General features: G+C 47.6%; 8 protein-coding genes across 8 annotated transcripts; 5 read left to right on the top strand and 3 right to left on the bottom strand.

Annotated features, from left to right (window-relative positions):
• Positions 1-356: 356 nt before the first annotated feature.
• On the top strand, positions 357-2217 carry PEX2_064430 (Major facilitator superfamily domain, general substrate transporter; the record flags this gene model as incomplete). Its single annotated transcript, XM_016743714.1, has 8 exons — positions 357-528; positions 589-619; positions 673-867; positions 928-1093; positions 1142-1243; positions 1302-1431; positions 1492-1604; positions 1648-2217. 8 exons carry the CDS (start codon positions 357-359, stop codon positions 2215-2217), a joined length of 1479 nt encoding a protein of 492 aa, XP_016594779.1.
• A 997-nt stretch (positions 2218-3214) lies between these two features.
• On the top strand, positions 3215-4459 carry PEX2_064420 (Gfo/Idh/MocA family protein; the record flags this gene model as incomplete). The annotated part of the gene is made up of 1 exon (XM_016743713.1): positions 3215-4459. The coding sequence occupies one exon, from the start codon at positions 3215-3217 to the stop codon at positions 4457-4459; it is 1245 nt and encodes a 414-aa protein (XP_016594778.1).
• A 287-nt stretch (positions 4460-4746) lies between these two features.
• On the bottom strand, positions 4747-6852 carry PEX2_064410 (signal recognition particle subunit SRP72; the record flags this gene model as incomplete). The annotated part of the gene is made up of 4 exons (XM_016743712.1): positions 4747-5944; positions 5995-6139; positions 6195-6468; positions 6532-6852. The coding sequence occupies 4 exons, from the start codon at positions 6850-6852 to the stop codon at positions 4747-4749; spliced, it is 1938 nt and encodes a 645-aa protein (XP_016594777.1).
• Positions 6853-8933: 2081 nt separating this feature from the next.
• PEX2_064400 (DUF3405 domain-containing protein) lies at positions 8934-11155 on the top strand (the record flags this gene model as incomplete). Its single annotated transcript, XM_016743711.1, has 6 exons — positions 8934-8991; positions 9126-9314; positions 9370-9976; positions 10039-10879; positions 10940-10984; positions 11054-11155. The coding sequence occupies 6 exons, from the start codon at positions 8934-8936 to the stop codon at positions 11153-11155; spliced, it is 1842 nt and encodes a 613-aa protein (XP_016594776.1).
• Positions 11156-12433: 1278 nt separating this feature from the next.
• Positions 12434-13861, top strand: PEX2_064390 (glycosyltransferase family 31 protein; the record flags this gene model as incomplete). Its single annotated transcript, XM_016743710.1, has 1 exon — positions 12434-13861. One exon carries the CDS (start codon positions 12434-12436, stop codon positions 13859-13861), a length of 1428 nt encoding a protein of 475 aa, XP_016594775.1.
• A 5161-nt stretch (positions 13862-19022) lies between these two features.
• PEX2_064380 (putative C2H2 finger domain protein) lies at positions 19023-20444 on the top strand (the record flags this gene model as incomplete). The annotated part of the gene is made up of 3 exons (XM_016743709.1): positions 19023-19434; positions 19485-19624; positions 19674-20444. 3 exons carry the CDS (start codon positions 19023-19025, stop codon positions 20442-20444), a joined length of 1323 nt encoding a protein of 440 aa, XP_016594774.1.
• Positions 20445-22613: 2169 nt separating this feature from the next.
• Positions 22614-24112, bottom strand: PEX2_064370 (putative HAD superfamily hydrolase; the record flags this gene model as incomplete). The annotated part of the gene is made up of 4 exons (XM_016743708.1): positions 22614-23470; positions 23537-23697; positions 23838-23975; positions 24087-24112. 4 exons carry the CDS (start codon positions 24110-24112, stop codon positions 22614-22616), a joined length of 1182 nt encoding a protein of 393 aa, XP_016594773.1.
• A 1962-nt stretch (positions 24113-26074) lies between these two features.
• Positions 26075-26860, bottom strand: PEX2_064360 (isocitrate lyase/PEP mutase family protein; the record flags this gene model as incomplete). Its single annotated transcript, XM_016743707.1, has 1 exon — positions 26075-26860. The coding sequence occupies one exon, from the start codon at positions 26858-26860 to the stop codon at positions 26075-26077; it is 786 nt and encodes a 261-aa protein (XP_016594772.1).
• Positions 26861-27956: the final 1096 nt, after the last annotated feature.

Below are 27956 nucleotides of genomic sequence, written 5' to 3'. Positions count from 1 at the left end.
CTTCAGGAAAGGAGACTAAGGAGACTATGTGGGGCTTGCCAAGACATGTTTGTTAGGAAACTGCCAGATCCAACCATGGAACTGCCGAAATAGTGGAGCTCTGTCACCCGTACTCATGTACGTAGGTAGACTTTTAAGACAAGCAAGCGGCCCCGGGGAGCTTAGACCTCTATTTAGTACTACGTACCCACAGACACATCTCGCACTTCCCACCGAGTCTATCGTGTCTCTATTCCACGCTATCATTGGTCCTTTTAGGAGTAATCTCTGTGTAGAGCCATTCAAGATAGATTCTATAGATATCAATAAATTCCCTGACATATCCCATTGAACTTTTGTTCAGCATCCTTGTCAATATGGCTACATCTCCCAGTGACTCCGTTATGAAGATGGAAGATCCCAAGGAGCAAGTCTCGCAAACCAACTGGGATATTGAGCAACGGGAACCCGAGAAGAAACGCTCGGGTGTGCTCAATGTAGCTATTTCCGGATTGGCCTTGTTCAGCGATGGATACAACGCTCAAATCAGTACGTGTTGATCTGCATCTTCAAATGTCTTGTTTTTCTCCCTTTCTAACTGCTTAATAGTTGGCTATATGGAGCCTTTATTCTCAGTCCTGTGAGCAGCCCTGTTTCCAGAATATTTCTGGCCAAATTCACTGATGGGTCCAGCTACATGGATGGAATGTCTTCAACTATAAAGTCGCGCCTATCGAACTCGTATCTCATCGGTGAGATATTTGGCATGCTTTTCTTTGGCGTTCTGATTGACCGCATTGGTCGTCGAACTGGTATTGTCGCTGCAACGGTATTTCTTATTATTGGAGTGGTGTTGGCAACTGCCTCTCATGGAAAATCGCAATTAGGGTATGCTTATTCAAACACTGAAAACTTTTGATTGAAATCCATCACTGACGCCGCAATAAGAATGTTTTGGATGATGATTGTTGCACGAGGCATTGCAGGGTTTGGCGCTGGAGGAGAATATCCTGTCTGTGCCACCAGTGCTACCGAGGCTGCCGATGAGACAGCTCACCTCCGGAAGCGACGTGGCTTTTTGGTCGCACTAACCACCGATTTTGCTATTGATCTGGTCAGTGCTAACACAACGTGGACGAGGATCATGCTAACTTTATGATAGGGATTTGTCGCAGCTGGCCTGGTGGCTCTTATTGTTCTCGCGTGCTACAGCCAACAAAACTCTGAAGGAGTCTGGCGCGTTACATTCGGTCTGGGTATTGTGGTAAGTCCCTTGCGTGGTAAAGCTCATTGAGAATTAACAATTCTGACACTGGGATCAGTTACCACTATCAATCTGTTTCTTCCGCGTTCGGATGGTCAACTCTACTCAATACCAAAAACATGCTATCAAATCGAAATATCCCTACGGATTGGTACTGCGACGCTACTGGAAGCCCATGCTTGGAACATGTGAGTCGTTCGGTTTGGTTGAATTGTGCAGTGGTAGTGGCTAATGTGTGATGCTTCTAGCCATGGCCTGGTTCTGCTATGACTTTGTCACATATCCATTTGGTCTATTCTCGTCCACCATAATTGAGCAGCTGAACCCCAACAACACTACAGTTCAGAATATTGGATACGGAGTGAGTCACCATAATCCCATTTCTTAGCTGCTTAAACTGACAGTGGAACTTCCAGACCGTCATCAATAGTTTTTATCTTCCAGGATGCCTGCTTGGTGGTATCCTGATGGATCGAATCGGCCGCAAACAGACCATGACCCTAGGGTTCATGATCTGGGCTATATGGGGATTTATTCTGGGGGCTGCGCTGCAACCTATTCAAAGTGTTTTCCCACTTTTTATAGTCATGTATGGAATCTTCCAAGCACTTGGAGAGATGGGGCCTGGTGTCTCGACGTTCCTCTGTGCTTCGGAGTCATTCCCAACACCTCTGCGCGGTCATTTCCTCGGATTTGCAGCCGCAGTTGGCAAAGCCGGGGCGTCGATCGGGACAGAAGTCTTCACCCCAATCCAGAACTCCTTCGATACCACCGCCAAAGGACAGCAAGCAGTTTTCTTGATCGGTGCGGCCTTCACAGTGGTGGGTGGTCTGGTTGCCTGGTTCCTCATCCCAGATATGTCGCGAGAGCTAGAGACAGAGGATGCCAAGTTCAAAGCATATTTGGAAGAGAATGGGTATGATGTGAGCATGTATGGCGAGGCATTGGTTGTCAACGCCCGCGCTTCGACTTAACTATCCTAGCAAACAAACAAAATTAGAGAGTTTAGAATCGTCACACCAAATTCAGAATGATTTTAAAAGACCCAAGTGAGACCAGCCAGTTTGTTGTATGATATTGATGTCTTTGGTGGGTGGACACTGGTCGTTTATTTTACATTTAGTTTTGGCGGCCTTGTGGGTATAGATAGAGTTCGGCCTGTAGCTGGAATTCAGCCATCTTTCTCTCCCACCTATCATAATTTCCATGATCCAATAAGCCCCCAGGGGTCAGAACTAGTAGGAAACTACAAAGTCATTTTATTCATTTGTTTTTATCATTATACAAAGTACGGAGTGGTTCAGCTTAACTTCGCTGTAGTTCTATTTACAGCGACCCACCTCCCCACTTTTCTAGAAGCTCGGAAGCCGGATAATTCTTAATCTTGTTCTTACATCGAATATTGTTACAAAGATCGCTCAAAAAGGCCTACAGGCAGCTATCATAATTAAAGCTCTATTCTAAGCAGATGAGGTTATGTCAGGAGTATGACCCTTTTGTCACTAAGCGCTATGATGGCTTTTTCAACCAATATCTGTTGTACACATAGCCTATACCACATCTATATAGGATCGACAGATAATCTACGATTGTCTATACTAAATGCATCCGATCTGACTGGTTGTAGATCAAATCTGGGGTAAAACTCAAATGAAAGGTGCAGGTGGACAATGATGTCACAAGGTGGGCATGCTCCAGCCCTTGAAAAAGGATGGTTCTACACAGCTCCCAGGGGCACTACTCTCTTTTCTTTGTATTGCAAATTTGCATCGAAGCATCTCTCTTTCTTACTTGAGTTTTCGCACTTTGCTCACTTACACATTCCCAACTCTCTTAGTCCCTAAGCTACCTAGGAAATAATTCATCTTCTCAGTCATACCTCAGATAATCTACCAAAAGCTCGATCATCTCGCGGCTTTTTGCCTTCCATCTCTACCCATCAGATCTGCAGCTTCCTACTCCTCCGTCATCATGTCCACCCCTGTCCTCCGCCTAGGTATCCTAGGCGCCACAAACGCAGTCCAAGCCACTTACCTACCGGTGCTCCGTTCCCTCAAAACACACTACACTCTCACGGCCATCTACGACTCCAACTTCGAAATCGCAAACCAATGCCAATCCCGCTTCGAAATAACCTACAGCACAACAGCCGTGGAAGATGTCCTACTCCATAAAGAGGTGGACGTCATCCTCAACCTCCTCCCAATGGAGTACCACGAACAATACACCGTGACAGCCCTCGAAGCCGGCAAAGACGTAATGGTCGAAGTGCCCCTCACAATGAGCATCTCAAGCCTGCGCCGGATCCGCGAAGCAATCAAGAAAGGCAAAGCCTACCGCTCCCTCAACGGCACCAACGAAACAGACGGCCCAAAGGTATTCGTCGGATGCGCGCGTCGCTACGCGCCCTGCTTCACAGAAGTCTTCAAGAAAGAACTCGTCACCCTAGGTCGCGTGTACTACGCGCGCTGTCGACACATCGCCGGCCCAATGAACAACATCGTCGCGCCAGCCTCGAAGGACATCACGCCGGCAATGAAAAGCAACAATAACCCAGAGCAGTTCCGCGCGCTACTGGAAGACGTTTTCGGTTCCGAAGATGACCTCACTCGGGACAGAGTCGCTTTCTGTCGTTACCTCGGCATGCTGGGCTGTCATGATCTATCGGTGATGCGCGAGTCGTTGGGGTTCCCGGATGCTGTTGCTAATGTCGCTATCACGGACCCGTTCTACTCTGCCATTTTCCACTATACGAATTCCGCCAAGAATGGCGGTCGTCCCTTCACGCTTCTCTATGAAGCTGGTGTTGATGCCGTGCCACGGTGTGATGCCCATTTGACTGTCTACGGCGCGCACAAGACTCTCAGCGTGGAGTATGACTTCCCGCGACCTGGTGAGAAGATCAGTACTGGTACTTATGTGCGGGTAGTTGTTGAGGAGGCGGATGGGACGGCGGAGACGGATCATGTCAATGGGAATCAGATTAACGAGACTGAGAATGCTGTTCCTCGTCCTCGTGTCAAGCGGACGGAGACTGTCAGTACCTGTGACGAGGCGTATGAGCGTGAATTCTTGGCTCTGCATTCTTATCTGGTTGGTGGGGGGTCGTCGGCGAAAACGACTGCTGACGACGCTGTCATGGATCTGCGGCTGTTGCTTATGATCTTTGACCACTACAACCGCCAATGTGGTACCATTCGGACTCCGTTGGGTTGAGCGTTGACTTCCTAACAGGCGGTATGAAAGGGGGTAGAAGAAGGCGCAGTTTTCGTCTGGTTTTCTGGAGGGGTTTGCTAGTGCCATTTGAGCTGGCTCTATGGGCGTTGTCTAAATCCGGCGAAAGGGATAATCGGAGTCTTCTGGCTTCAAAACAGCTGGCGAGGAATTTATTTTACTGCCCTCTCGGGGTTGAGGCGCCTTTCAATATGTAATACAAGATACATACCTGAGTAAAATGTATCGTAGGTAGCATTCAAGCGATCATCTATCTGTCTGAAATTACACTATCGCTTGCCCTTCTTCTTATTCTTCTTAGCATTAGAGCCACCGCCGCCGCCGCCGGACTTTTGCTGCTGCTGAGCGGGAGACTCTTCCGCCTTCTCATTGACAGGACCACCCTGTGTAAGTGCCGCAGCACGCTGCTTGCCCTTCTTGCCCTTGGGCCTGTAAGAAGAGCGGTCACGCACAGGCAGCCAGCGCTCGGGGTCTGGTTTCTTGGCGGGATCGAAGTCCTTGGGCAGACGGGACTTGCGAACACGCTTGTTAGCGCGGTCGTCGCTAGCTGCGGTGCGCTTACGGGCACCAGCAAAGGCAGCAGCGGCCGCGGCAACTGAGGAGGCGGAGGGAGAAATGCCAGCGGATTCCAAAGCTGAAACGTCAATATCGGCAATCAAATCGCTGACTGCCGGCAGGCGGTCGAGTTCGGACTCAATCTGCGCATAGTCCAGGGTTGCTTGTGAGGCGACATAACCGGCGATGGCGACGCGGTCGTTAGGGTCTTGCTGGTGGAGAGCACGGAATAGATCACCGGCTGTGGCTAGGTCGGTACGGTCTTCAGAGTGCAGGAGGGAGGCGGCTGCTGCGCGGAGCAGGGACGCGGGCGGTTCGGGCTTGGTGCGCCAGTAGGAGGCGGCTTGTGCGAGGGTGGTGCGGATCTGGACCATGCGACCTTCGCGGTGGTAGAGGGAGACGAGGACACTGAGAAGGCCCGGGTTGAAGCGAACGGACTCATTTGACCCCTCCAGGCTTTGAAGGGTTCGCTCCATGGCTGTGATAGCAGAGGTTGTGTTGCCGCTGCTGATGTAGAGCTGTACCACTGTCAGAAGAAGCCCGATGTCTGTGGGCCGTCGCTCCAGCAATGGGACGATCTGTCTAAGGGCCTGCGGGCCGGTTTCGCCTTGGGCGTGTGCTGCGGCGTTGTATACAGAGAGAAGGTTGGTGATGGCGTCGGCGGATGGGCTTGGACGTTTTGACTGTGCCTTGGCTGTGGACCGGATTATGCCATCGTATTTCTGGACAAGGAGGTCTGCGGCGTGCGAGTTGCCGACCAGATCACGGTCCTGGAATTCAAATAACCGATCGTTATTCGTGGCATCTGGGGTGTCGTGAAGGGCCTTGTATAAGGTGTAGGGATTGACGGCAGTCGGACGAGCGAGGACGATGTTGTTGCGGGCAATCTTTTTGGTCGATAACTCGGTGATGCTAGAAAATGATGTAAGTAATGAGTTTCGAGTGGGTATGATTCAACGTACTTGTCTACGGAGATATCTTTGAGAACCGCCTCGGCCTCTTCCAACTTTCCAAGTTGAATAAGGACATAAAGTTGCTGTACTGCAATTGGCAGCAGCTCTGCAGCCTTGTCCTCAGGTGAAAGGTCCTCCGATGTCCGGCAGATATCTATGCAAAACGTCAGTATAAGTCCTAGTCTTGGGTAAGACGGCGGCATGCTGACTTTGAGCTCGATTGAGCAAGACCTCGCTCTGCTTAAATGCTCCCTTTGCAATGTTCAAGCAAGCTGCGTTGTAGGTTGTTTCGAATGATTCCAAATCCTCTCTCGACAATCGGTCGTGGCGCACGAATTCCGTCTCCCCTTTCCATTGAAGCTGGGCATCGGTAGCCCACGAATTGATGTTCAAGTCGTTAATCTCGTGTCCGAAAGATGTTGTATCTTTCGAGAGTTGTTCGTAAAGCTCGGCTGCCCGTCGGAAGTTCTCGGCACGATAGCGCTGTTATGACAAGACAATCAACATTGGTCTTCAAGCGACAGAAGGACAGATGGGGTACCATACCACTTGTGCCTCGAGGTGACTAGCACCACGCCCAGAAGCTGTGCGAGTCAAGGCTTCTGTGGCTTCTTCAAGCTTTCCGCACTTGTATGATGCATAGGCGTATTCCAAGCTTGCACTCTGCTTCAGCGCATCGCCTCCGGCCTGGAATGTCTTGAGAGCTTCCTCATAACGGTCGAGTTTCAATAGAGCAACAACTTTCATGTGTTGCGCTTGCAAATCGGATTTGGACTTGGCGAGGACTGCATTGCACGATTGGAGGACTTCTTCGTGGTCGTCAATCGATGCCCGCTGCAATAGCGAGGCCAGCGATTGCGCAACCATGGTGGGGTTTGGTCGAAACCTTCAAAGGGGTATTAGGGGAGTGAAGAAGACGGTAACTTCAATATCAGATGAAAAATAAAACCACGGGATTTATACAAAGAACACCGTTGCCGATTTCCCCAGATCAACTCAAACTCCAATGTGCGGAACTGGTCTTTCCCCGATGGGGGGTTTCTGCGCTCAACGCCATGTGCCCCACCGTAGCTCACGTGTCCTATTTGATCTTCCTCAAAATATTTGTTCCCGCCGGGTCTCTCATATATAATTGAGGAATAATAAGTCCCAATCGAGATGAAATATGGTGTTTACAGGAGCTATAGCCATTATTCCAAGAGGGGAAGTCATATACCTACGCGGCGGAGTGTCGGTAGTAGATGCATCGACCTAGACTAACCGATAGGAAGTATGGACATGATCGACCAATATTCACTGACATAGCCTGTAACATTCAAGGCCTTATCATTCATGCGTTGTCTATAATAACCAACACACTGCCCAATCTATTGAACTAGCGGGTTAGAGTACAAAAACAGATCAGCGAGGAAGCAATGGCTTGAACAGCCCCGGGTCATGGCGATGAGCTGCCTGTGCCAATCTCAGAGAACAAAAAAATAGTTGGGAATTGCTCGAATCGTATGGCAACAATCACTATAACCACTTTGAAGGACTAGACGGCAAGTGGGCAAGAAATGGCTGCAAAGCCGTTTATTCGCAATGGTTTCTACACTCATCCACGGTACTTGGCCACGCCCACGAATACACGAATACCGATGCATGATTGCCACAAGTGCATGGGCTTGCTCAGTAGGATTGATTGGGTATAAGTTGTGAGCCCCAGGACTTGTTTCGCTGCTTGCATAGTTTATTCATTCGATAGTTATACTTCAACTATCGACAGTGATATGTAATTATATATAGAGTGATATATCTTACAACGATCTCTATGTTGAATAATATACTATAAAATAGTACACTAAACAGCATGTAATAACTGGGATTTAAATCTTTTACAAAGGAATACTTTGTAGTATGAAAAATGAATTGAAAACTGTCTAATCTTCTTAATTGCCCGGGGATGAAGCTATATTTATGGCTTCACCTCCACCCCTATGAGTCCTATCTTCCTTTCTGGCTAGTATACACTATGTGATAAGAAATGTGATGAAGAATCATGAAGAATCGGTTCAATGAGATCTGTCAGTACTGAGTACTGGATTTTGCAAGATCCCGTTGACTGAAAGCAGCCTGAACTAGAATGTAAAACTGAGGCCTCGGGATACTCGAGTTTGTATGGTGGGATATGTGATAGAGGCGTCAAACTGCATCGTTGCCGCTAATCTCGATTCCGTAGGAGCTCTGCGAGTTTTAAGCGACCGAGGGATCTTCGTATGCGTGGAATCAATTAGGGTTTAGCGTTGAACTGGAACTAATTGCATGTTAATTATGATGAATTAACTTGGTTTTTCAACACTCTAATCCTCTGATATGACATTAAGTTATCTCATGGTACTACCCAGTACCTACATACTGTATATGTACATATATATGTATACATAAGTAGAGTTCCTGTTTCACAGCTAGACCTACTTAGGTATGGGCACGTGGTTGTTCTTTCCAAGGTTGTTCCAAGGTTCCAATTGTCTACGAAACCCAGACAACCTTGGGAAGGCACCTGGACATCAATCGTCTGTCAAGCCCTTTCTTCCAAGCTTGTCACTCCAGAGCTTTTCCCTTGATGCTTGAATGAAATCCATAGAGCCTCCGTTATAAACGGCCACATTTCCTCGTTTTTCTCTCTCTTTTTTCTCTTTGCTGATTTCTTTCAATGTTCTTCACACGAGACAAATCTCCAGTTTCGATGCAACACTCGGTGAGCGCGTCTCGCCGTTACACTCGAGGATGTTGTCTGGCACTTTTCGCAATACTATCATTGTTCATCCTTAGCAACGTTTTACACCAAAGGCAAGACTATATGCCGTTTATTTCTTCAATTTCACAGCCTAAGATATAACTCTCTAGGTCTCTTGTTATCCACCCAGGAGATGTCGCTAGTAGGAGCTCACGGGATGTGAGCCCACAAGATGATCAAGCGCCGTTTGCTCATGAGCCGGTTGGGTTTGGAACATTACGCGATGTTCGGTATGGTATCCACTGGTTCTATTTCATAATTCCTCCCCATATGATCATATATCGTGTGTGAATATCTTATTGATATCTCTAATAACTCACACCCTACAGGGAGGAGAAATTTTATCGTGGCGGAACCTTAACAGTGACATCTGAACGGAATGATCATTTCCCTCTGACCCCTGTCATTTATGACCCCTACCCAGATTACAACGATGTGCAGTGGCGCAATGAGTTTGCAGGGAGATTTCACGCATGTGAGGGCCCACGAGGAAAGACTCTGAGCCGCACGAGTGCCCAAGATATGGTGTCCGTTTATCCAGGTCACCAGAAAGGTAACTTTCAGCTCAAGCTCAATTGAAGCCAAGAACATCTTTAACAAGTCTATAGATTTCCCCCTTCCCTTGCTCGGGTCGTATCAGGCAATAGGCGTCGACGGAAATGTCTGCGCCAATCGGTTTTCTCGATTGGGCGTGTACGGGTACGAGAGTAATACCACCCACGCTGCCTCTGCCTCTAGAGGTAATTGGAACGAGACCAACTGGGGGGAACTCCAGTCACAGTGCTTTGAAAGGAACGTCGGAAGATATTCGCCAAGCGAGACCAATTCTGCCCCAATCAGACTCACCCTACCAGTCCACTCTCGTTCTGCTGCACGCAACCTCCCTCGCGAACAACGAACCTCTTCGCCACATAGCTTGCAGTACAAACCACGATCAGCCATTATCCTACGTGCGTGGCATGACATTGAATGGACCAAGAATCTCAAACAGAATGTCCGGTGTCTTGTCATGGAGCTTTCGTTACACTCCGGTGGCGAGTATGAGGTCTTCCTCTTGGTTCATGTGAAAAACGAGAGCATCCCTATCTATACAGATGATGCCGAGGTTATGAAGCAGATCAAGGCTCAGTTTATCCCATCTGAGTTCCGGGACATGGCCGTTCTCTTCAATGAGAAGACGTTGGAGTCATGGTATCCTAAAGTCGAGGAACATAGGTATAGTACCTTTCCAATTCCACGGGTATTGAATTTTGGCAGGTCTCCTAACAATCCCGCAGCATGAATTTTCAGTACTGGCAACCGGTTCAAATATTTTCTCAAATGTTTCAGGACTTTGAGTATTATTGGCAATTGGAAATGGATTCCAGGTTCACCGGTCACTCCTACCATTTTCTTGAAAAGTCCGCGGAGTTTGCAAAACGACAGCCACGGAAATATCTTTGGGAGCGCAATGCCTACTTCTATATTCCAGGGACACATGGAATCTGGCAGAACTTCGTCAACATGGTTGGCTCCTCTATGCAGGGCCGAAAAAGTGTTTGGGGGCCGATGGGCATCCCTCAGATAACCCCAATTGGCCCCAAGCCTCCGGTTGCCTTCCCAGAAGACGATGAGTATGAATGGGGCGTTGGCGAAGAGGCAGATCTCATCACTTTTATACCGATCTTCGATCCTACTGACACGCAGTGGCTGTTCAAGAATATGCTATGGGGACTTCCAGAAGATGTTCCAAGGCGAACATCCCCTGTGGCCATGGGGCGCGTGTCGAGAAAATTATTGCGCCAGATGCATATCATACAGATCCAACGAGGAATGGGTTTAGTTTCTGAAATGACGCCTCCCTCGCTTGCTCTCTGGCATGGGCTGAAAGCCGTCCACGTACCCCAACCTCTTTATCTTGACGGTAAATGGACCTCGAAGGAGATCGGACGAATCATGAACCCGGGTGAACCTGATAAGGTCAATGGTGGACCTGACAGCTTGTGGAACTGGGATCACCTATGGGATCACATACTCTATCGGTTGACGTACATGTTTACAACACAAACTGCGGAGGATTTCTATCGGAGATGGCTTGGCTACCCAATCGACCCTAATCAATATACTGATGGCACCTATGTGAGTCTAGAATAACTGATTGAACCTTGTTTCCGCGCTAATCTATTGTCCTATATTTAGCACCAAGATGGCACAGGTCGAAATTGGTTTGAAACCGGCGACTTGGTAAGTTTAAAAATTCCCCTAACTCTGAGAAAAGGAGGTCATTTGCACTGACAGCCATCTGTTTTTTAGCGGGAGGACTTGTATGGGCCACTCTGCTTTCCATCTATGTTACTTCATACTGTCAAAAACACAGAGGAGAGGAAGGGAACTGCCATGGTAGTCCCTGTTTAGCATTCTTTCACGATACATGTATTTGTTAATCTCGATGATATCCATTTCTGTATGAAATACATTTAACTTGAATTCACACTACTTGTGAAACAAATTCTTGATTAACAGAAATAGAAGACCTAGGGATGGGGAGATGGGGACGTTGAAAGGATAATTGAAGGTCCAGACCCCGTGGGATCCGCCGTTCGCCGGTCTACAACGTAGTATGCCTCGACGCAAGCCACCACCCACGCATCTTGAGCATAATTCGGATGATGAAATCCGGAAAGGAACCAAAATTTTTTTCACACAATAATGCACAAGATGGATAGGCTTTCTTCTGCGAGTTGAGCTCTAGTAAGCCCGATTAGCATTGGCATTGGGGGCGGCTAGGTCGGCTCCACACCATACGATGAAATGTCTGAGAATGTCCACGGGTTCTCGTAAGAAAAGAGTAAGAGTCTTAAAACACGATGGATCTTCAAGACAGTGGGGCCGAGGGCGTAGTAACGGTGAACCATGTACCAGGGAGGCTCCAAACTATCATATCAAATGCCAACTGTAATCGAGTACAACAACGGCTGTCCGGATATTATTCCATTGACCTCCATTGCAGTGCTTCCCTAGGGCGATGTGGCGTCTTGGCCGTCAAAGCCAACTGGTCGGAGTTACACACGGGTAGAGGACGCGCGGATGTGGGGACCGGAGATGATCAGAGACGAGTCAGAAGATTGGGATTGTCGCTGGATTGGTCTTGGCATTGGCAGGGTTGTACCGAAGTACTCGGTATGGAATACTTTGTACACTGCTTTGGGATTTAGAAAAAATCAGATTGTTAACTGGTATTGAAGTAAAGAAATTACACTAAAACTATGCTGTTTCTTTAATGATATCCCTTCATTAGCTCATGCAGCTCGTACCTGAATATCATGTCCAACCAGGTACGGAGTGCAGTGGGAACCGAGTCCTGCATCTGTATACGAGGGCACGTGACTTCCGCCAAATGGATCCCCACAACGTCATCGATCGTCTCTCAGGCCCCTTGAGGAATTGGCCCTGGCCATTTCCCATGGAACCCTGATCGTCCCTTAACCTGAGTCGTTCCGTTTCAATCTCTTCTCTCTTTCTCTTCTTTCTTTCTCGTCCTCATCCTCATCTTCTTCTTTTAACCTCTCCAACCCATCTGGGCATATTTATACGACACTTTCATCCGGCTACCGTCGGCCCTTGATTGTGTTCTAGACCAAATTCTTATCTCCGCAATGCGGTAGAACCCAACACAATCTCACAACACAAAATATGATATTAGGCGCTCGGGATAGCTCCGTTCCGGGGGCATCATGGGCCTGGAAAAAGGTGCTCCGGTTTGGAGTTGTCTTTTTATTCGTGGTAGGGTTTGCCGCCGTACTATGGCCCTCCGTCGACCCAGTGAAGCTGCCCCTGCAAACAGCTGCCAATATCACCCTCGCCCCCGCTGTCTCGTGCGATCTCGATTACGACAAATTGGCATCTTTAAATGTTCTCAAAGTCGCCCAATACACACGTCGAGAGATCATACTCGACATGACGGACGAACCAGTACCCTACACGCAGTGGCTTGAACAGCCGTTCTTGGAAGAGCCAAGGGGAACTGGCGGAGCGGCGGACGGGTGCTCAATTCCCATACCAGTATCCTTGCGAGTTCCTCAGCCACCGAAATTGGCGGACGCAGCACACATCGATTTTGGAGTCGCGACCAGTCTCGAAAGATTGAATGATTCTTTGGATGCGTTCGCTCACTGGGCTGGATACACGCGCACTCGTATTTTCGCACTCATCGAAACGGATCACTCGGAAAACGGAATCCGGGATGTCAATGCCAAGGCTGACGCTCTGGGGATTAACCTCCACATCACAGAGTCGGACGATGACTATCTCAATCGATACTTCGCACTTATCCCTCTTTTGAAGGAAAATGCTCGGGAAACAACCCAATGGGGCTGTATCATCGACGACGACACATTCTTCTTGTCGATGTCCAGACTAGTGGATGCGCTCGCCAAGTACGACCACACCACCTCCATGTATATTGGCGGATTGTCAGAGTCTCTCCCGCAGATCGCGGCGTTCGGAATAATTGGATTTGGAGGCGCGGGCGTCTTCTTATCGAAACCCCTCTTGACGGAAATTACCAACGTGTACGACAAGTGCTCTGCGATGGATTACACAGGCGACCGCCGCATCGCCATGTGTGTCTACCGCTACACCCAGACCCAACTGACGGTAGACCACCGTCTACGTCAGCTGGATCTAGTGAACGACGCCTCTGGATTCTTCGAGTCCGGTCGTGAGCCTCCGCTCACAGTGCACCACTGGAAGTCCTGGTTCCACACCGACATGCCGAAGCTAGCGGTGGTTTCCGAGCTATGCGGCGACAGCTGCCTCCTCCGCAAATGGCACTTTGGCGACGGCTGGATCCTAACGAACGGATTCTCAGTCATCAAGTATTACGCCGACCCGGACCAGGACGATCTCGCCATGGAGCAGACTTGGTCACCCCACAACGGCGCCAGTGAGGAATCTTACCTACACGAATTGGGTCCCCTCCGCCGCAAGGATGAGCACAAACAATCTTTCCAGTTGCAGGATGCCGTCCACGAGCAGAACGACCGTATCACTCAGTGGTATATTATGCGCGACGAGAGGAACGGTGATCAAATTTTGGAGCTGTCATGGCGCAAGAGATAAGTTTTCAATTTGTTATGCCTTGTACATGTACGGAATGTGTACGGGCTCCTTTACATTGGTCTGCGGGCCCTGGCGGTCTGCTGGCTCAGTGAGCCCACTTTTAGGTGCAGGTAAAGGAATGCCACTTTGCATGGAGTGGAGTTTTATTGTTTATAGATGATGGATACACCTTCTGTGTACTCTAATGAGTTGAATAATGTGATATGGATGTTTTGGATTACCTCTCATGCTGCCAAATTATAGCTTGGTTGAGATATAGTTCCGTGGAACGATCTTCTCAAGTACAAAGTACTCAGGACTAACATAGGTTGCTTGCTCCTAGTAGGTCTCGTGGCTGTTCTAATGGTACGGGTAACGGCTGTGTCGTTCGCATTTACATTAAACTGCTCAAGCCTTTTCAATATAGAACTGGGCACAGATTTCTGCAAAGCAAGGCTTTAAACATCTGTAGATGTGCAGATAAAGAACAGAGTAAGGAAGAGAAAAGGGAACAGGTGGGTAAGACCCGCCTGTCTACCATGGCAAGCAAGGCTGCCAAACCCCTGGAGGCCATAGCTCACCGATAGACATTATTCCGTACCATGGAACCGATTAATATCCCGGTCCCTTGCATATGCCCATGTGGATATGCCCGATATTTGATCTTTTGTGCCTGATCTACTCCGTATACTTAGGTAGATAGTTATGTAGGTGTCAAACATGTGGTTTACTGTTCCATGTACGGGAGTATTCTTTACGCAACTATTCGAAAAATATATATTTTCAAGAACCTACTCCCAAACCTTAATCAGCTGGATAAATGATTGAACACCAGAACTATAATATTAAAATTAAACCAATCAAACATAAATTTTGTCTTATGTATATGCGTGTACATATATGGCAGCCGAGAGCTATAAAATTGAGAAGGGAATAAACCCCTCTCGCGGATGTACATAGCCCCACGAACACACGGTGTACTATCTGGCCACCATCTATCGGAGGAAATAACGGCCTGCAGTAAAATTTCGCACGGAGTACGGAGTACTCCGTACATCGTAGGGGAATACCGTGACCTAGCGAAGATCCTATGGAACCCCTGAAGATCGATCGGCGTTAATGTCGATCAAGAATATTATGCACAATATAATGGATTTGAGACCAAGTGGAGCGAGGAGTAAGCAGTAAGCAGTAAGCAGTTAGTACCAGTATATATGATCCAAACCTAGTTGTTATTTTGGGAGAGTGAGAGATGGAGACCACCTAACGACAATGACCAACCATCTGGATCAAGTTTCATCAAACAGAACCAGATGCGCAATTTTGAGTCATCAGAAGGCAGTCGGGACTAGAATAAGAGATGGAGATTTAAAGCTGTGCTGTTTCAGTCTACATCCCCTGTATCCATCCACAGCAACATATAACATCTTTCCTTTATTCCGAGTCGCTCCCGTAGAGCATGGGGCATAGTGTAACGCAATGCTTCAGGGTTATCTGCATTAGCTTCTACGCCACGTGTTTTGTACGGAGTATATTTGAGTGTTGCCAGGGATATTAGCATTCTGCAGTTGGACTCACGCAGCAAGATGAGACGAGCTAGTGTTGAATTATCTGTGACTATTTACCTTGGTGTGATGAGTTAGGCATATCAGTGGGCCAGTGCTCAATTTCCCCAGGAGGAGTGTGACATCACAGTGGAATCTGCGACAGGAGAGACAGAAAAATGGGCCTTTTTGGTCATAGCGTCAGCGGCTGTTCCTGGATTTTGTGGATATTCGTTTTTCCATTTCCTTTTTATTCTCGGTACATGTACGGAGTATACCTGGTCTGGATATGCATGTTGTATGCCGTACAATCAAATAGGGCGTGTCTGATCTTCCATGGCCAATATGCATAGAGCCATAAGAGTCACCCTATAGGGGCCCGGGGAGGGAAAATTTCACCTAATTTGTCAGAGACCAACCTTGCAGCCATAAAACATAAAACACACCCAAAACTGATCTGTACAGGACATGCTCCATCCTAGGGGCAGTTTACAGGCTGAAGGGAAATGTTCTACTAATAGAAATATGGAGACTAGCGTGGACCTGATACACCAAGACACGTCTCAGCCACAACCATGTGGGAATCGCCCCGTGTCGAGCCATCCAATGTGCGTCGGCCTGACCCGCCTTGGTTCGATTTTCTGTTTTATTGGCGATTTCGCAAAATCAAGGAAAATGTTAATGGTGAACTATAATAAATCAGCTTGCCAGTCATTGGTTCATCAAATCCCTAACAATGCCAGCGTCTTAATTATTCGGCTTTACACGGATCTGCATGCTATTTGTTTAAACCTTGGAATATAGTAAGGAGATAATCTCCGCAACTCCCCGCAGGACACCCAGCTTAGACCAAACCTGGCAAGTGCATTATGCAGGATGATGGGTGTCGTCACTTTCGTCACAGTTACCAGGGATGTGTGTTAGCTTAGCAAGGGGCTGAGAACGGTAGGTGTGTGTGTGTGTGGGAGAGACTGTAAGAGGATAGATGATCACGCCAATGAAGAGGAATTGCTCTGAAAAGTCACCTGGTCAGAATATGACTGGACTAGTCATCCTGGTGCCCGAAACCCCCCCCCTCCCCCCTTTTTTTTATGTTTTATTTTCTCTCTAGGCATACAACATATGTTGGGCTGTGTTTATTTTTTATTTTTTTCGCCTACATTAATCCCTCGATATAAAAGGTATAGTGCACAGGCTTAAAGAGGATCTCCTGGTAAGGCTCCGAACCGTGCGCAGGATGGGCCGCGCATTTCCTTTTCTTTTTTCGTTCTACGGCTTCCACGGCTTCCACGGATGTTCCAAATTCCTTCTGGCGGCCTTCTGGAAGGTCAGGAGAAGGCTTGGCAGAGCCATCCGTGCCGTCTTTTGTGGCAGTGGAGTGGGTTCCTAGAGGCTGAAGGCCAGCCGGAGCCCTCTAGTGCCCCCGGAAGGAGAAAAGGGGCGGATGAGCTGAGTGTAATTACCGATGCACACCGGGTTAGCTCCACCGCAGGATCGTCAGAGTTCAGGTTAGAAGAGAAGAGAGGAGAGAAGGGTGAGAATAGACAGTTGAAGTGAGTTCGTCCCACCAACCGCGTAAATAGTGTAACCCATATATGCTGCGTGAGATACAGAGTACAAGGTTACCATCGTGATAGCAGCAACCTTCTAGAAGGTAAATCTCGATTTTGCGATGTATTCGGCTAACAATAGTCGGGATAGACTATCGAGGTAATCTCCCAATATAAAAATAAGTATAATCACTCCATGTGTCGCACCATGAGAAACCTGCATGTCATGGTTGATCACCGAAGTCTTTCCATTTCTTTTTTTGGTAATGGTATTGTTTTTTTCTTTTTTTTTTGGCCCTTCGTATTTTTTATCGCAAAATCCGGCAGATAGGAAATGCATGTATTTTCTTTTTAGCTTCAGGGGTTGTAGTTCGGCGCCCCTTTCATACTATGTATGGGACTGTATTTATTCCCTATTAGTCTAATTCTATCCTTGATTTGGGTCATGGTTTGGCAAATAAAAATCACATCACAGGGTATTAAAAAAAGATAAAATTCAGGAGGCTATATTGAGGATAAAAATAAGGAAATTGTTCGGATCGGCCTTTTGTATCCATTTTCGCATTCGCATGGGGAGAAGGGCACGTTGTGGATCCTTCTGGTGCGGCCAGGTTTCCTTCTAGCGGGCTTCGCTGGGTCCGACTAGGGAGAACTAGCCCTTCTAGAAAGGGAGTTGAGTTTAGGAGAGTGTTGAATGTATTATATAGGAGTATAACTTTGGAATATAGCTATATTATACTCTGTAGACAATATAGTATAGGAAGTTAGATTTTAAATTAGGATTATAATACTTTGACTCAATAAAACCCTCGAAATAATAAAAAAAGAATCAAATCAAGTAAATCCCCAAAAAATAAAAAAAAATAAAAAAATGATGTACAAAGATGCAAGAGACAGTGGCACCTACCACACCTAAATCACCTAAATCATGTAATAATCATATTTCCTATTTCTCTCTCTCTCTCTCTCTCTCTCTCTCTCTCTTCCCCCCCCTTTCTCATCTTCTACTTCTTCTACTTCTTCTACTACTTTTTAACCCTCTTCCTTTCTTCTTTTTCCATCTTCAATCTTCATCTCTTTGTCTATTTTCCTCTGCCCCTCCCACTTACCCGTTTTGCGCGAATTCTTGATCCCCTCGAACATTCTCCCTTTCGCCCTCTACTCTTCTCTATAATATCTTGGAACTTCGAGCTTCCCTCAAAAGGTGTGTTTTTGATGTGGTTTACTTCACTTGCCTTGACCGCGATTTGCCAGCGATGACGCATCTCGCCTATTCGCCTTGGCTGCCCAACCCTCTCTGGCTACTCTGTTATGTTGGGTTTTATGAACCCGGACAATTTCCCCATGTGTGCTGGCCTTGTTTTTTTCGTTTTCCTAGAACTTTGTGTTGTGACTGGTCTCCCTCACCGTCACCGAGGACCGCGGCGCATAGGCGAGAAGATCACAAGCTTACAGTACTGTGATGGAAATAAGGCGGAATCGCAACCGTCATCTTGATATTCGTTTCATGCTGACCATCGGCTGTTTTTTTCCCGCATAGGAACCTTGACAGAGATAATAGACCAATCGTTCTTCCATCTTGACCGACAAACGACCACGCGTTCCGCCTCTAGCCGACCACAACATTATTCTCTGAGCTTGGCTTTTTGGCAGAAAGCCCATCCATCGATACCTCTTACGCAACCTTGCATTCCACTGCAGAAAAGTGGAGAATTTACCCCGTCCCATTCTTCGCTGAGGGACTGTCCAAGACACAACGTGTAATACAGGTTCACGCAGGGTGAGTTTCTGGTCCAAGGTCTTCCTACGAGCTGTGCACTCGCGGAGTTTTTGCAGAATCGAGGACGATTCACTGTATAGAAAACTGGTTCTGACTAAATCGTGACTTACAGAGCTTGCTACTTGTGACCCAAATATCCCTCCCAACGACCCGCCATCCTTCACACCAACCAGTTCTTACGCGTAAAGGACTTCGAATCCAATAACCTATCGGACTTCGTCGGAATACTAGCCGTGGAAGGTCTGCCGAAGGACGTCTTCGAAAGCAGTCCTTGACCGCGGTCCCTTGGCTACTTGCTGGGTCGGGTCATGGACTTCACGACCATCCTGAACAGGAAAAACTCCGCTGCAGCCGCCGCCGCCGCCGAAGCTCAGTTACAACAACAGTACTTTCAACAGAGTGCACAGTTACACACCGGAGCTTCGCCCACAATGAAGAGCGAATCAGGTGGCTCGGACAACCCTGTCAACGCATACCCTCCTCACGGTCCCCCGCCCATGCAAATGGATACCGGACTTGCCGATTCCTTCTATTATGCACAGCCCACGGGTTCAACCCCTCGGAACATGGCTTATGCCCCTGCGGGATACGCTGGCGATCCCCAGATGCAGCAGGAACCTGTCCAACAGGGAAGAGCGGGAATTGAACCACCACCAAAGACTTTTCACTGCTCAACTTGCAACAAGGGTTTCGCACGGCGTAGCGATCTTGCTCGACACGGTATGTATCTTCCACAAACTTCGGAGATGCGGTCACTGACAATTCATTAGAGCGCATTCACACCGGAGTTAGACCACATGCTTGCGAGTGGCCAGGATGTGGAAAGCAGTTCATTCAACGCTCGGCTTTGACCGTACACTCCCGTGTACACACCGGAGAGAAGCCTCATATGTGTGAGCGATGTGGCAAGGTGTGTATCTTTCCTCTCTTTCTTCTGGCTACATCTAACATCTATTCAGCCCTTTAGTGACTCGTCGTCACTGGCCAGACATCGCCGCATCCACTCTGGCAAACGACCATACAAATGCCCATACGCCAACTGCCAGAAGACCTTCACCCGCCGTACGACGTTGACACGCCACCAAAACCATCACACTGGGACCATTGAAGAAGCCGCTGCCGAAACAGAAGCCCAGTTGCGACAAAATAAGGATCGCGGACGTCCTGGCGAAGGAATGTTTTCCGAGCACGCTTCCATTCACTCTACACCGTCACCCGCGCAGCACCCGTCCATGTCACCTGGTGGCGAGCTCCCACCGCTGAACATGCACCGCTCTGCCGGCGACTACTACATGGGCACCGGTCCTATCCCGCCTCATGTACGTGGGGATTTCCCCCAAGGCAGCCCCCGGGCTTCCCCGACTGCGACCTCTCCTTCGCTGTCCAGCTACGGCAGTGCGCCCCACGCCCGGCCGTCTATGACCTCGCATCCCTATGCTCCGCCTCAACCTCTTGAGCCCCCGGCCAACAGTGATCACCGCCCTAATAGCGTGAACGGCAGCCCACACATGACTAGTCTTGGATGGGCCTCACCGTCCCACGGTAGCATGCCATCGCCCGGATCGGCCAACGACTTCACTTACCCTGAGCCCACTGGCCCCGCGTACCCGACCTCGATGCCGCCGCACATGTACTTCCCCAACTCTACCATTCGTCGACCTACCAGCACCGAGCCGGAGAACTACGAAATGAAGCCTCGAGGTGACCACACATGGTCCACTGCTGTATGATGCGATTCATACACCAATTGTCTCGCAACAGCCTCGAATTTTCCATTATTTCCTTTGTTTAATAACTTCATTGCATAAGCCCCTTGATTCCCACGAGAGAATACATCTATGCCTCTCGATTGATTTCTTATTTCCTTTGTTTTTCATGCATTTTATCCGTTTGTACTTATATTGGTGGGAAACCAGCGCACTGGAAGGAGTCGGACGGTCTGATCGTGTTTCCAAATCTGCGATTTATTGTTTTGTTTCAAGATGTCATCTCGCCTTTGCAACACCCCCATTTTCTTTTGTTAAATGCTTGCGGATGACATTACCGAGACACGATCAGATGAAGAACTGCATCCATGGGAATAGATAGATGGTTGGACTAGGGATTGTCTTGGGTATGGATGGGTTCGGGAAAGGGTCTGGGTTTGCTTTAGGGAGACTCCTGATGCTGGTGTCTGGTTTGAATTTAGTTATGCGTGTCTATTTTGTTGCACTTATCTTATTGTTTCATACATCTAATTATTGTATTGCTTTTTTGACTACTCTCTTTCTGGTGTCTTTTGCTTATTTTGGCTGCTCTCTGACGAATACCATCTTTCAAATGAGGTTGTCGTTTACTAGCATTTGCATTTCTGTATATTAAAACGATGATAATAGACATTCATCACACTTGCGTTTCTTCTCGGATCAAATGATATGTAGGTAGTATCTTCATATAACAGGCCCCAGGAATAAACGTAAATATGCTCCTCCATTTACTGGATTTTGCTGCTTTATGAAGGCATTCAGGGTCACCCTAGTCATGTTGTAGAGCTTGTTTCGTGTTCTATATTGACGTTGTAGCTGAACGCTATCTGTCTATGAACTGAGACAGTCGATGACTAGATTGCGGCCGAAATACCAATATATCAGTCTCGCAAATCATGTTCGACCCGTACTCAGATGGAAATAGTGATTGGTCTAAATCTCAACACAAAGAAACTTGTCATTTCATCTTTTTACAAAGAGTCTTACTGGTGAAGGTCTACCCTAGCTCACCAAGTTTCTCTGTGGGACTTTGCATGACGCTGTGCGTCCTGTTGCATTTAGACTCGAGCAATATCAATACTCAACGATGAGCGACTTATCCAGTGAACTAGATCAAAAAGGTAAACACAATACTCATCCATGTCTTGATATTACTGACACTTGCCGAATGGTCATCGAACAAAGTAACAGAAGAAACATCTCTTTCGGGGCTGGAGTTGGTATTCACTGTACCAAAATCTGTTATTACGAAATCCCTTCTCTCGCCGTGCTTCCTTCTCAACATACATTCTGCAAATAAGGATTTCTGCGGTCATGAAGATATCCTAGATCGAATGATTCTATTCAACCAGGCGAAGCTAGCTCAGAAGCAACCTGGCTGCTTATATTCGATAACGCAGATGATCCAATGCTCTCGACGGACTACTGGCCCCAATCCAGTGCATGGATTCTAGTCGTTAGCCGCGACCCATCGAGTAAGAGCATGCTTACAAGAAGGCCTTCGGGTCTCGATCTCGGTCCACTTTCGCAGAAACAGAAGCACAGCTTATTCCTCTTCAGCCATCTCACTACTATTTCGAACGCGCCAGGAGTTGATACAGCGCGGCAAATTTCCGATGCACTTACTGGCATTCCGCTGGTCATCTCCACCGGAGACCGCGGCATCACATGTGCGAGACGGTGGGTGACAGGGACTTTAACACTGCAAATATTACCCATAAGTTTGTAGAACACCTACTCCGCTTGGGCCGCAGAGAGGTGGCAATGTAAATTCCTACCATCTGCTCCTGATTGGCTCAACGATTTTCTGATTTGTCTTGGGGATATGATCAACTACGCACTGGACATACGGTCTGTTGATCCGGATGTGTATAAAAGCGAGATCGCTTGTACTACTTTTCTCAAGTGCGATTTGTTGGGGATGATGGGCAAGATGCAAGATGCTTCTATTACCTATGAGGTTGCTTGTTGCTTGAGGAAGGAGATCACCAACGAGGATCTAGAGGCCTTGATGAAGGAACAGTTTGACGAGATCGTTGATTTTTGGGCCCGTCAATAAACCCTATTCTCCGTCTTCTTTTCTTTACATGTGGGAGCAGATTCCTGATGTTGCATAATTACCAAATCGAATTGAAACTGCTTCATTGACATAATCTAAGATAGCACATCAAGGCCATACTTCTCATAGTCAAAGTCCTCCAGGCTCGGTATACTCTCAGCCCAGCCGTCATCAACTTCTCCTAGCTGCCAGTCGTCTCCAACCTGAAATCTCCCCGACCTCCCAGCCAGGATATCCTTGTGCCTCGGTTGATACTCGACCGCTACATCTGAATGCGGTACCCAGACAACTCTCATCCCAGCTCGTCTTCCAGCCTCTACCCCAGCGATACTATCCTCAAAAACCAAACACTCGCTAGGGAGAATTGGGTTCTCATTAGGTTCTACCCCAGAATTCAATACCTGCAACGCGACCAAGTAAATATCAGGCGCTGGCTTCCCTCGACCCAGTCGCACGCGCGGGTCATCAAGTAAGACCTTCCTATCAGAGCGGAAGAAACTAAGCAGTCTTTTCGATTCCGGCCCCGAAGTTTTCAGTTCGTAACTATGCGTCTTGGTACTGGATGCCAAAGCCAGCTGAATTTTATCACCAGAAGCAGCGCTCCGTGCACGACTAAGATCCGACAAAATATTCTCCGCACCAGGTAGCGGCATGCAATCCGGAAAGCGTAGTTGCATTTCTTGGCTTGATTCAAGGGCGAATTGCTCGCGAGAGATGGGTAATTTGGCCCAGTTATGGAATATCTCGCCGTTTGTCGAGTCTGCGACGCCCATGAGCTGGGCTCGGATTGACGGAGTCAAAGGAGGCTGGTCGTACTTTTTAAGAAGGTGATTTGTGGATTGAGCGACTATGTCTTCGGAATTGATGAGGAGACCGTCCATGTCGAAAATGCAGGCGCGGACTGCGGGGAAGCTGGTGGGATTTGTTAGCTTCGGGTTTTCTTTGTATTCGTCTATTGACAGTCGGTAATGCCTCCGCTAAATGTCGTATATATGTGTCTACGTTGGAGGTCACTCACTCTGTCTTTGGGAGAGCCATGAATACCGAATGAAGGCAAACTTTGATCTTAATTTGATGACACCGGGGGTGATATGATGGATAGCATCTGAGTTGAGCTTGGGTCGCAAAGCCCAACTCGCCTTCACGCCCCCAATCCTCAAAGGGTTTGGGGGCGCAGCCCTGGAGGGGTTAAACGTCCCATACACTATTTTAGTATCTTTTTTTTGATGGTCCCATACAAAAGGTACCTAGTCTCCGGGATAAAGTCCTACTTATATCTAGGACCAAGAGGTACTGACTTCTAACAAAAAGCCTGTCACTCGATAGGATCCAATTCCAGGACTCTTTGCTCCGTTTCTTGCATCTTCTGATGTACAAGAGCTTTCATGGCCTGTTTCTTTGCTTCATCAAGAAGCTTGGTTTTTGCTTCCCAGGCATCCTCTGACTCTCCAATAGGCCTAATAAAACGACAATTAATATATTGCCAGTGAACTCCATCAGAGTTGAAATTATTTCTTGATGCATAACTGGCCCAGAAATCTCAGCATCTCCAACTCTTCCGCACTAACCCAAGAAGCCGTCCCTTCTCTTCCATCCGGTCAGAGTGTATGAGAACCTTCTCTTGCCCAACTAAAACCTTAAGAAAGCTCTGCAGACATTCACCATAGACAGATGTTCAAGCCTCGATGCCACACAGCCAGTGCTCTGGTTGTTCGAGTAGCAACCGCCATGGCGGCGTAGAAACATACTCGACCTGTGTCGCATATGTGAACTCCCAATCGATAATCCCCGAGGGTTGCAAGTCCGAATCAAGAAGCACATTCGAGGGCCGAAAGTCATCACACCAGAGCTTGAATGGCCCGGACTCTTGTGGCAAGGTAGATTTGTTCAGTCGATGATCTTTAGCAAGTTCATGGAATACCTGCCAGCCTACGTATTTGAGTTGGCAGTCGGTGGCTGAAACTACTGCATCGTTGCGCTAATGCTTCAAATGCCCCGGGAATATCAGATGGAATGCTAAGAATAGTTCACCGTCAAGATTTGACTTGGATATAATTAATTGTGCACATAGATTTGCTTGGAAAGTTCGTGTTAAGATTGAGGAGGATTTAATCATTTTATCATGAATTCTATGAACGATATCGATGGTAAAGAAGATGTCATATCTTACACACTACACATATACTGAGAATCTAACAAGATAGAATTCGTCGCTGAATTGTGAGCGGCCAAGACGAATCTGGGGTTAGTTGACATCGCTAAGTACATGTTACATAGTGAAGAGTTCGTGCTGTTTATTTATTCTCTACATGAACGATTTCTAGGCTTAGTATTATCTAATATGTGTTGACATGTGACATGAGGATTTTATTCTCTATCCATGACCTGAGATGAGAAATTAGAATGATCGAATCCAAGCCGTAGCTGTACCAGTCGGCAACTTTGTCCAGCTACATCATAGTTGATCACGTTCCTATAAACCAACAGAAGCCAATAAAGTATGATTTTGAATGATGAATAGTGTCTCACATAAAAGCCAATCTAATTCGAGTTGATCGAACTCCTCGTGTTGACCCTCGTATTTATGTGGCGTTGGGAGAACATCGACCGCGGCAGAGATGGAAAGTCCGGGGTAGTGGCGAAGGGTCTGAGTTTGAAACATCACTATCAAATGGTGTAGATGACTTCGTATCAAGTCATATGGTCGTTTCATCCAAGGTTTGCTCTAAATTTGATGCTTTAGGCATTTGCATGTCTTGGTGTATGGTGTATATATAGACACCGATAGAAGCGCTTTACTCCAAACTTCTTCAATCAACCGACCACAATTATATTCTCGCATAACTAAGAGTTATATATTGAGACAAGAAACATGCACCTCTACAAGGCTCTTGTTATTCTCCTCACTCACCTCGCCCTGAGCCGTAAGTATTTCCAACGCCTACACCAAAGGACAACCTGCTAACTACATCTTCCCCCAAACAGAAGCAGCAGCTTGTCCAGCAGGAGGATGCGGCAGTGCTGACGCCTGCGTCCTTACTGAAACATGTACAACAGCAACCTTTACCTCACCCTCGACAACGACTATTACAACCTGTGTCCCAACACCCACCTGCGCGGGAGTCTACTGTAAGTATCGAGAGACTACATCTAAATATAACATTGAACGTACCTCATTCTAACTAATACTAGCATCGTGTGAGTTCGGCACCCCGAACAACCAATGTTGCTCAGGCTACTGCGCCGCTAGCAAATGTCGATCGACAGATGATAATTGGCCGTCTTGTAGAGAGGATAATGGGCCTTGCGTTGTTGATGAACACTGCTGTTATGGAAATACCTGCATAAATGGGATTTGTAGCCGGACTTGATGATGCAGGATCGTGATCTATCAGAATGCGCACAGCAAGTGTGCGCAGGATCAATGACTTTGTGTTGGGTTAAGGCCAGACAGTTATTTTGGGCTGCATGAGGCAGTGGAGGATTTGAATACCTAACTTATGACTCACGTAATATATTCACGAATTTACCTAGACAAGCATAACGGCGTAGGTACTCACATAGCCAACACTTGCTCAGCTCGCTCAGTAAACGCCTTCATGGCAGTTCGCCACAGCTCCGGCCCAACACTAATCCTTGCAACCCCCAATGCCCGAATCTCTCTCACCCCTAGAAATCCCTCTCTCAAATTCATCTTCACATTAACCATACCCCCTAGTGCATCAACTAATTTTGTAACCTCCACACTCGAAACACCCCTCCCACTAGGCCCACCCCAAACAAAAACCGTAGTAGCACCAGCCTCCAAAAATGCCCTCCCGCGCTCAATGGCCTCCTCAATGGTCCCATTCTCTGTCAGCAACACATCAGTCCTAGCATTAACCACGAAATCTGGAACCCCGGCCTCCCTGGCCGCCTGGACTGCAACCCCAACACGCGCCGTAGCCTCCTCCACCGACCGCAGCACGCCAGTCGCGTCCATATCTTCGAGATTACACCCCACAGCGCCTAGCTCGATGACTTGTTTAATTGTATCTGCTAGCTCGGAGGCATCACCGTGTCCATCTTGCACATCGACGGTTAGTGGTTTGGTAGGGTTGATAGCGCGGACGGAGGCGGCGATTGCGGCTACCGCGGTCAGATTTTGGGATTTTGTTAGGGCGTTATCATCGACGCCGATCGTTGCGGCGATCGCGTAGGACGCTGTTGCGATCGCGGGTGCTGTTGGCAGTGAGGCGATTATGGAGGCAGTTGCGGCATCGTAGACGTTTGTTAGAATTAGGGGGTTGCCGGGTTGGTGGAGGGAACGGAAATGTTTGGCGATGTCGTTTTGGGTTGGCATTTTGGGGTTCAATTTTGTGTATAGCCTATGAGTTGGATATTGGACATGGAATAATTTTGGAATTTGTAGATTTGTTCTAAATACTCCCATCTCATACAATTGAAGATTGAAAATGTTCCTGAGTCATTGAATACGAGATTAAACCGATGACGAAAGAGGATTTTCGGAGCCGACAGTCCTGCAGGCTCGGATCTGCGTAGATCGGAGAGCAAGGCAGACAATGGTCTATTTATCTGGGTACTCCGTACTCCGGATATGTTGTATGGGTATTATTTTCCCCTTGTCTCAGACTAGACAGTTGGAGAATAAGCCGAATGGCGCAAGGGATCCACGGTATTCCCCTCTTATGTACACTTGTCCAGGTTGAGTAGACCATGCAGGTCATTACACTGCTTACACTTTTCTACTCTTACACTGCACTGCTTACGGGGAACTCTCGATGTAACTTGATCTCATTCAGATTTGCCACAGTTGATTTATGTGTTGGGACTCGAATTGACCAGTCCAGCACCCAATATGGGGGCTAACCTGCAAAGGAACAGAAAGAGTAAAATCAAAGAATAATTACTAAAATAAAATAAGGGCGTAATACAATATACACCCCGGAGCCTGATGGCTTGGTCTCTATTGCTCCATTAGGATGCATAAATGGACCTTCCATGCAGCTGTGAAACCGTAGATCCTATAAGAGGAAGTGCGCCTGGAATTTACCCTACAACGTATGTATACGGAGTACCCTGGAGATGTCATAGACAATGTTCAAACAGTGGAACCTCTTTGATTTATAACCGACTTGGAATCGTCTTATGTTCTGGAAAACCTGCAATAACCCTGGAAAGGTTAAAATGCTCTGTAATCAAAATAGGAGCCCGATAACATGTGGTACGAGGAATTGGCCCCGTTTCTCGTTAGCCTATCGAAAGGAGTAAGAGTCCTTAGCAAGTCCACTAGTCCGATGTAGGGCGAAACATTGAACGGTAACACACCTGAGGGACCTTTTCGGGTTGGATATCCGTGCCTGGGTGCATATGAACGAGGGGCAAAGCTGTGGCATTCCTTTAAGGTATCTCCAGGGTAAAATAGTCGGGTGAGTACC

The sequence above is a fragment of the Penicillium expansum genome, assembly GCF_000769745.1.
Source record: "Penicillium expansum strain MD-8 chromosome Unknown contig210, whole genome shotgun sequence".
Lineage (NCBI taxonomy): Eukaryota > Fungi > Ascomycota > Eurotiomycetes > Eurotiales > Aspergillaceae > Penicillium > Penicillium expansum.
Note: the sequence above shows the minus strand (reverse complement) of the source record. Positions and strands in the feature narration are given on the sequence as shown.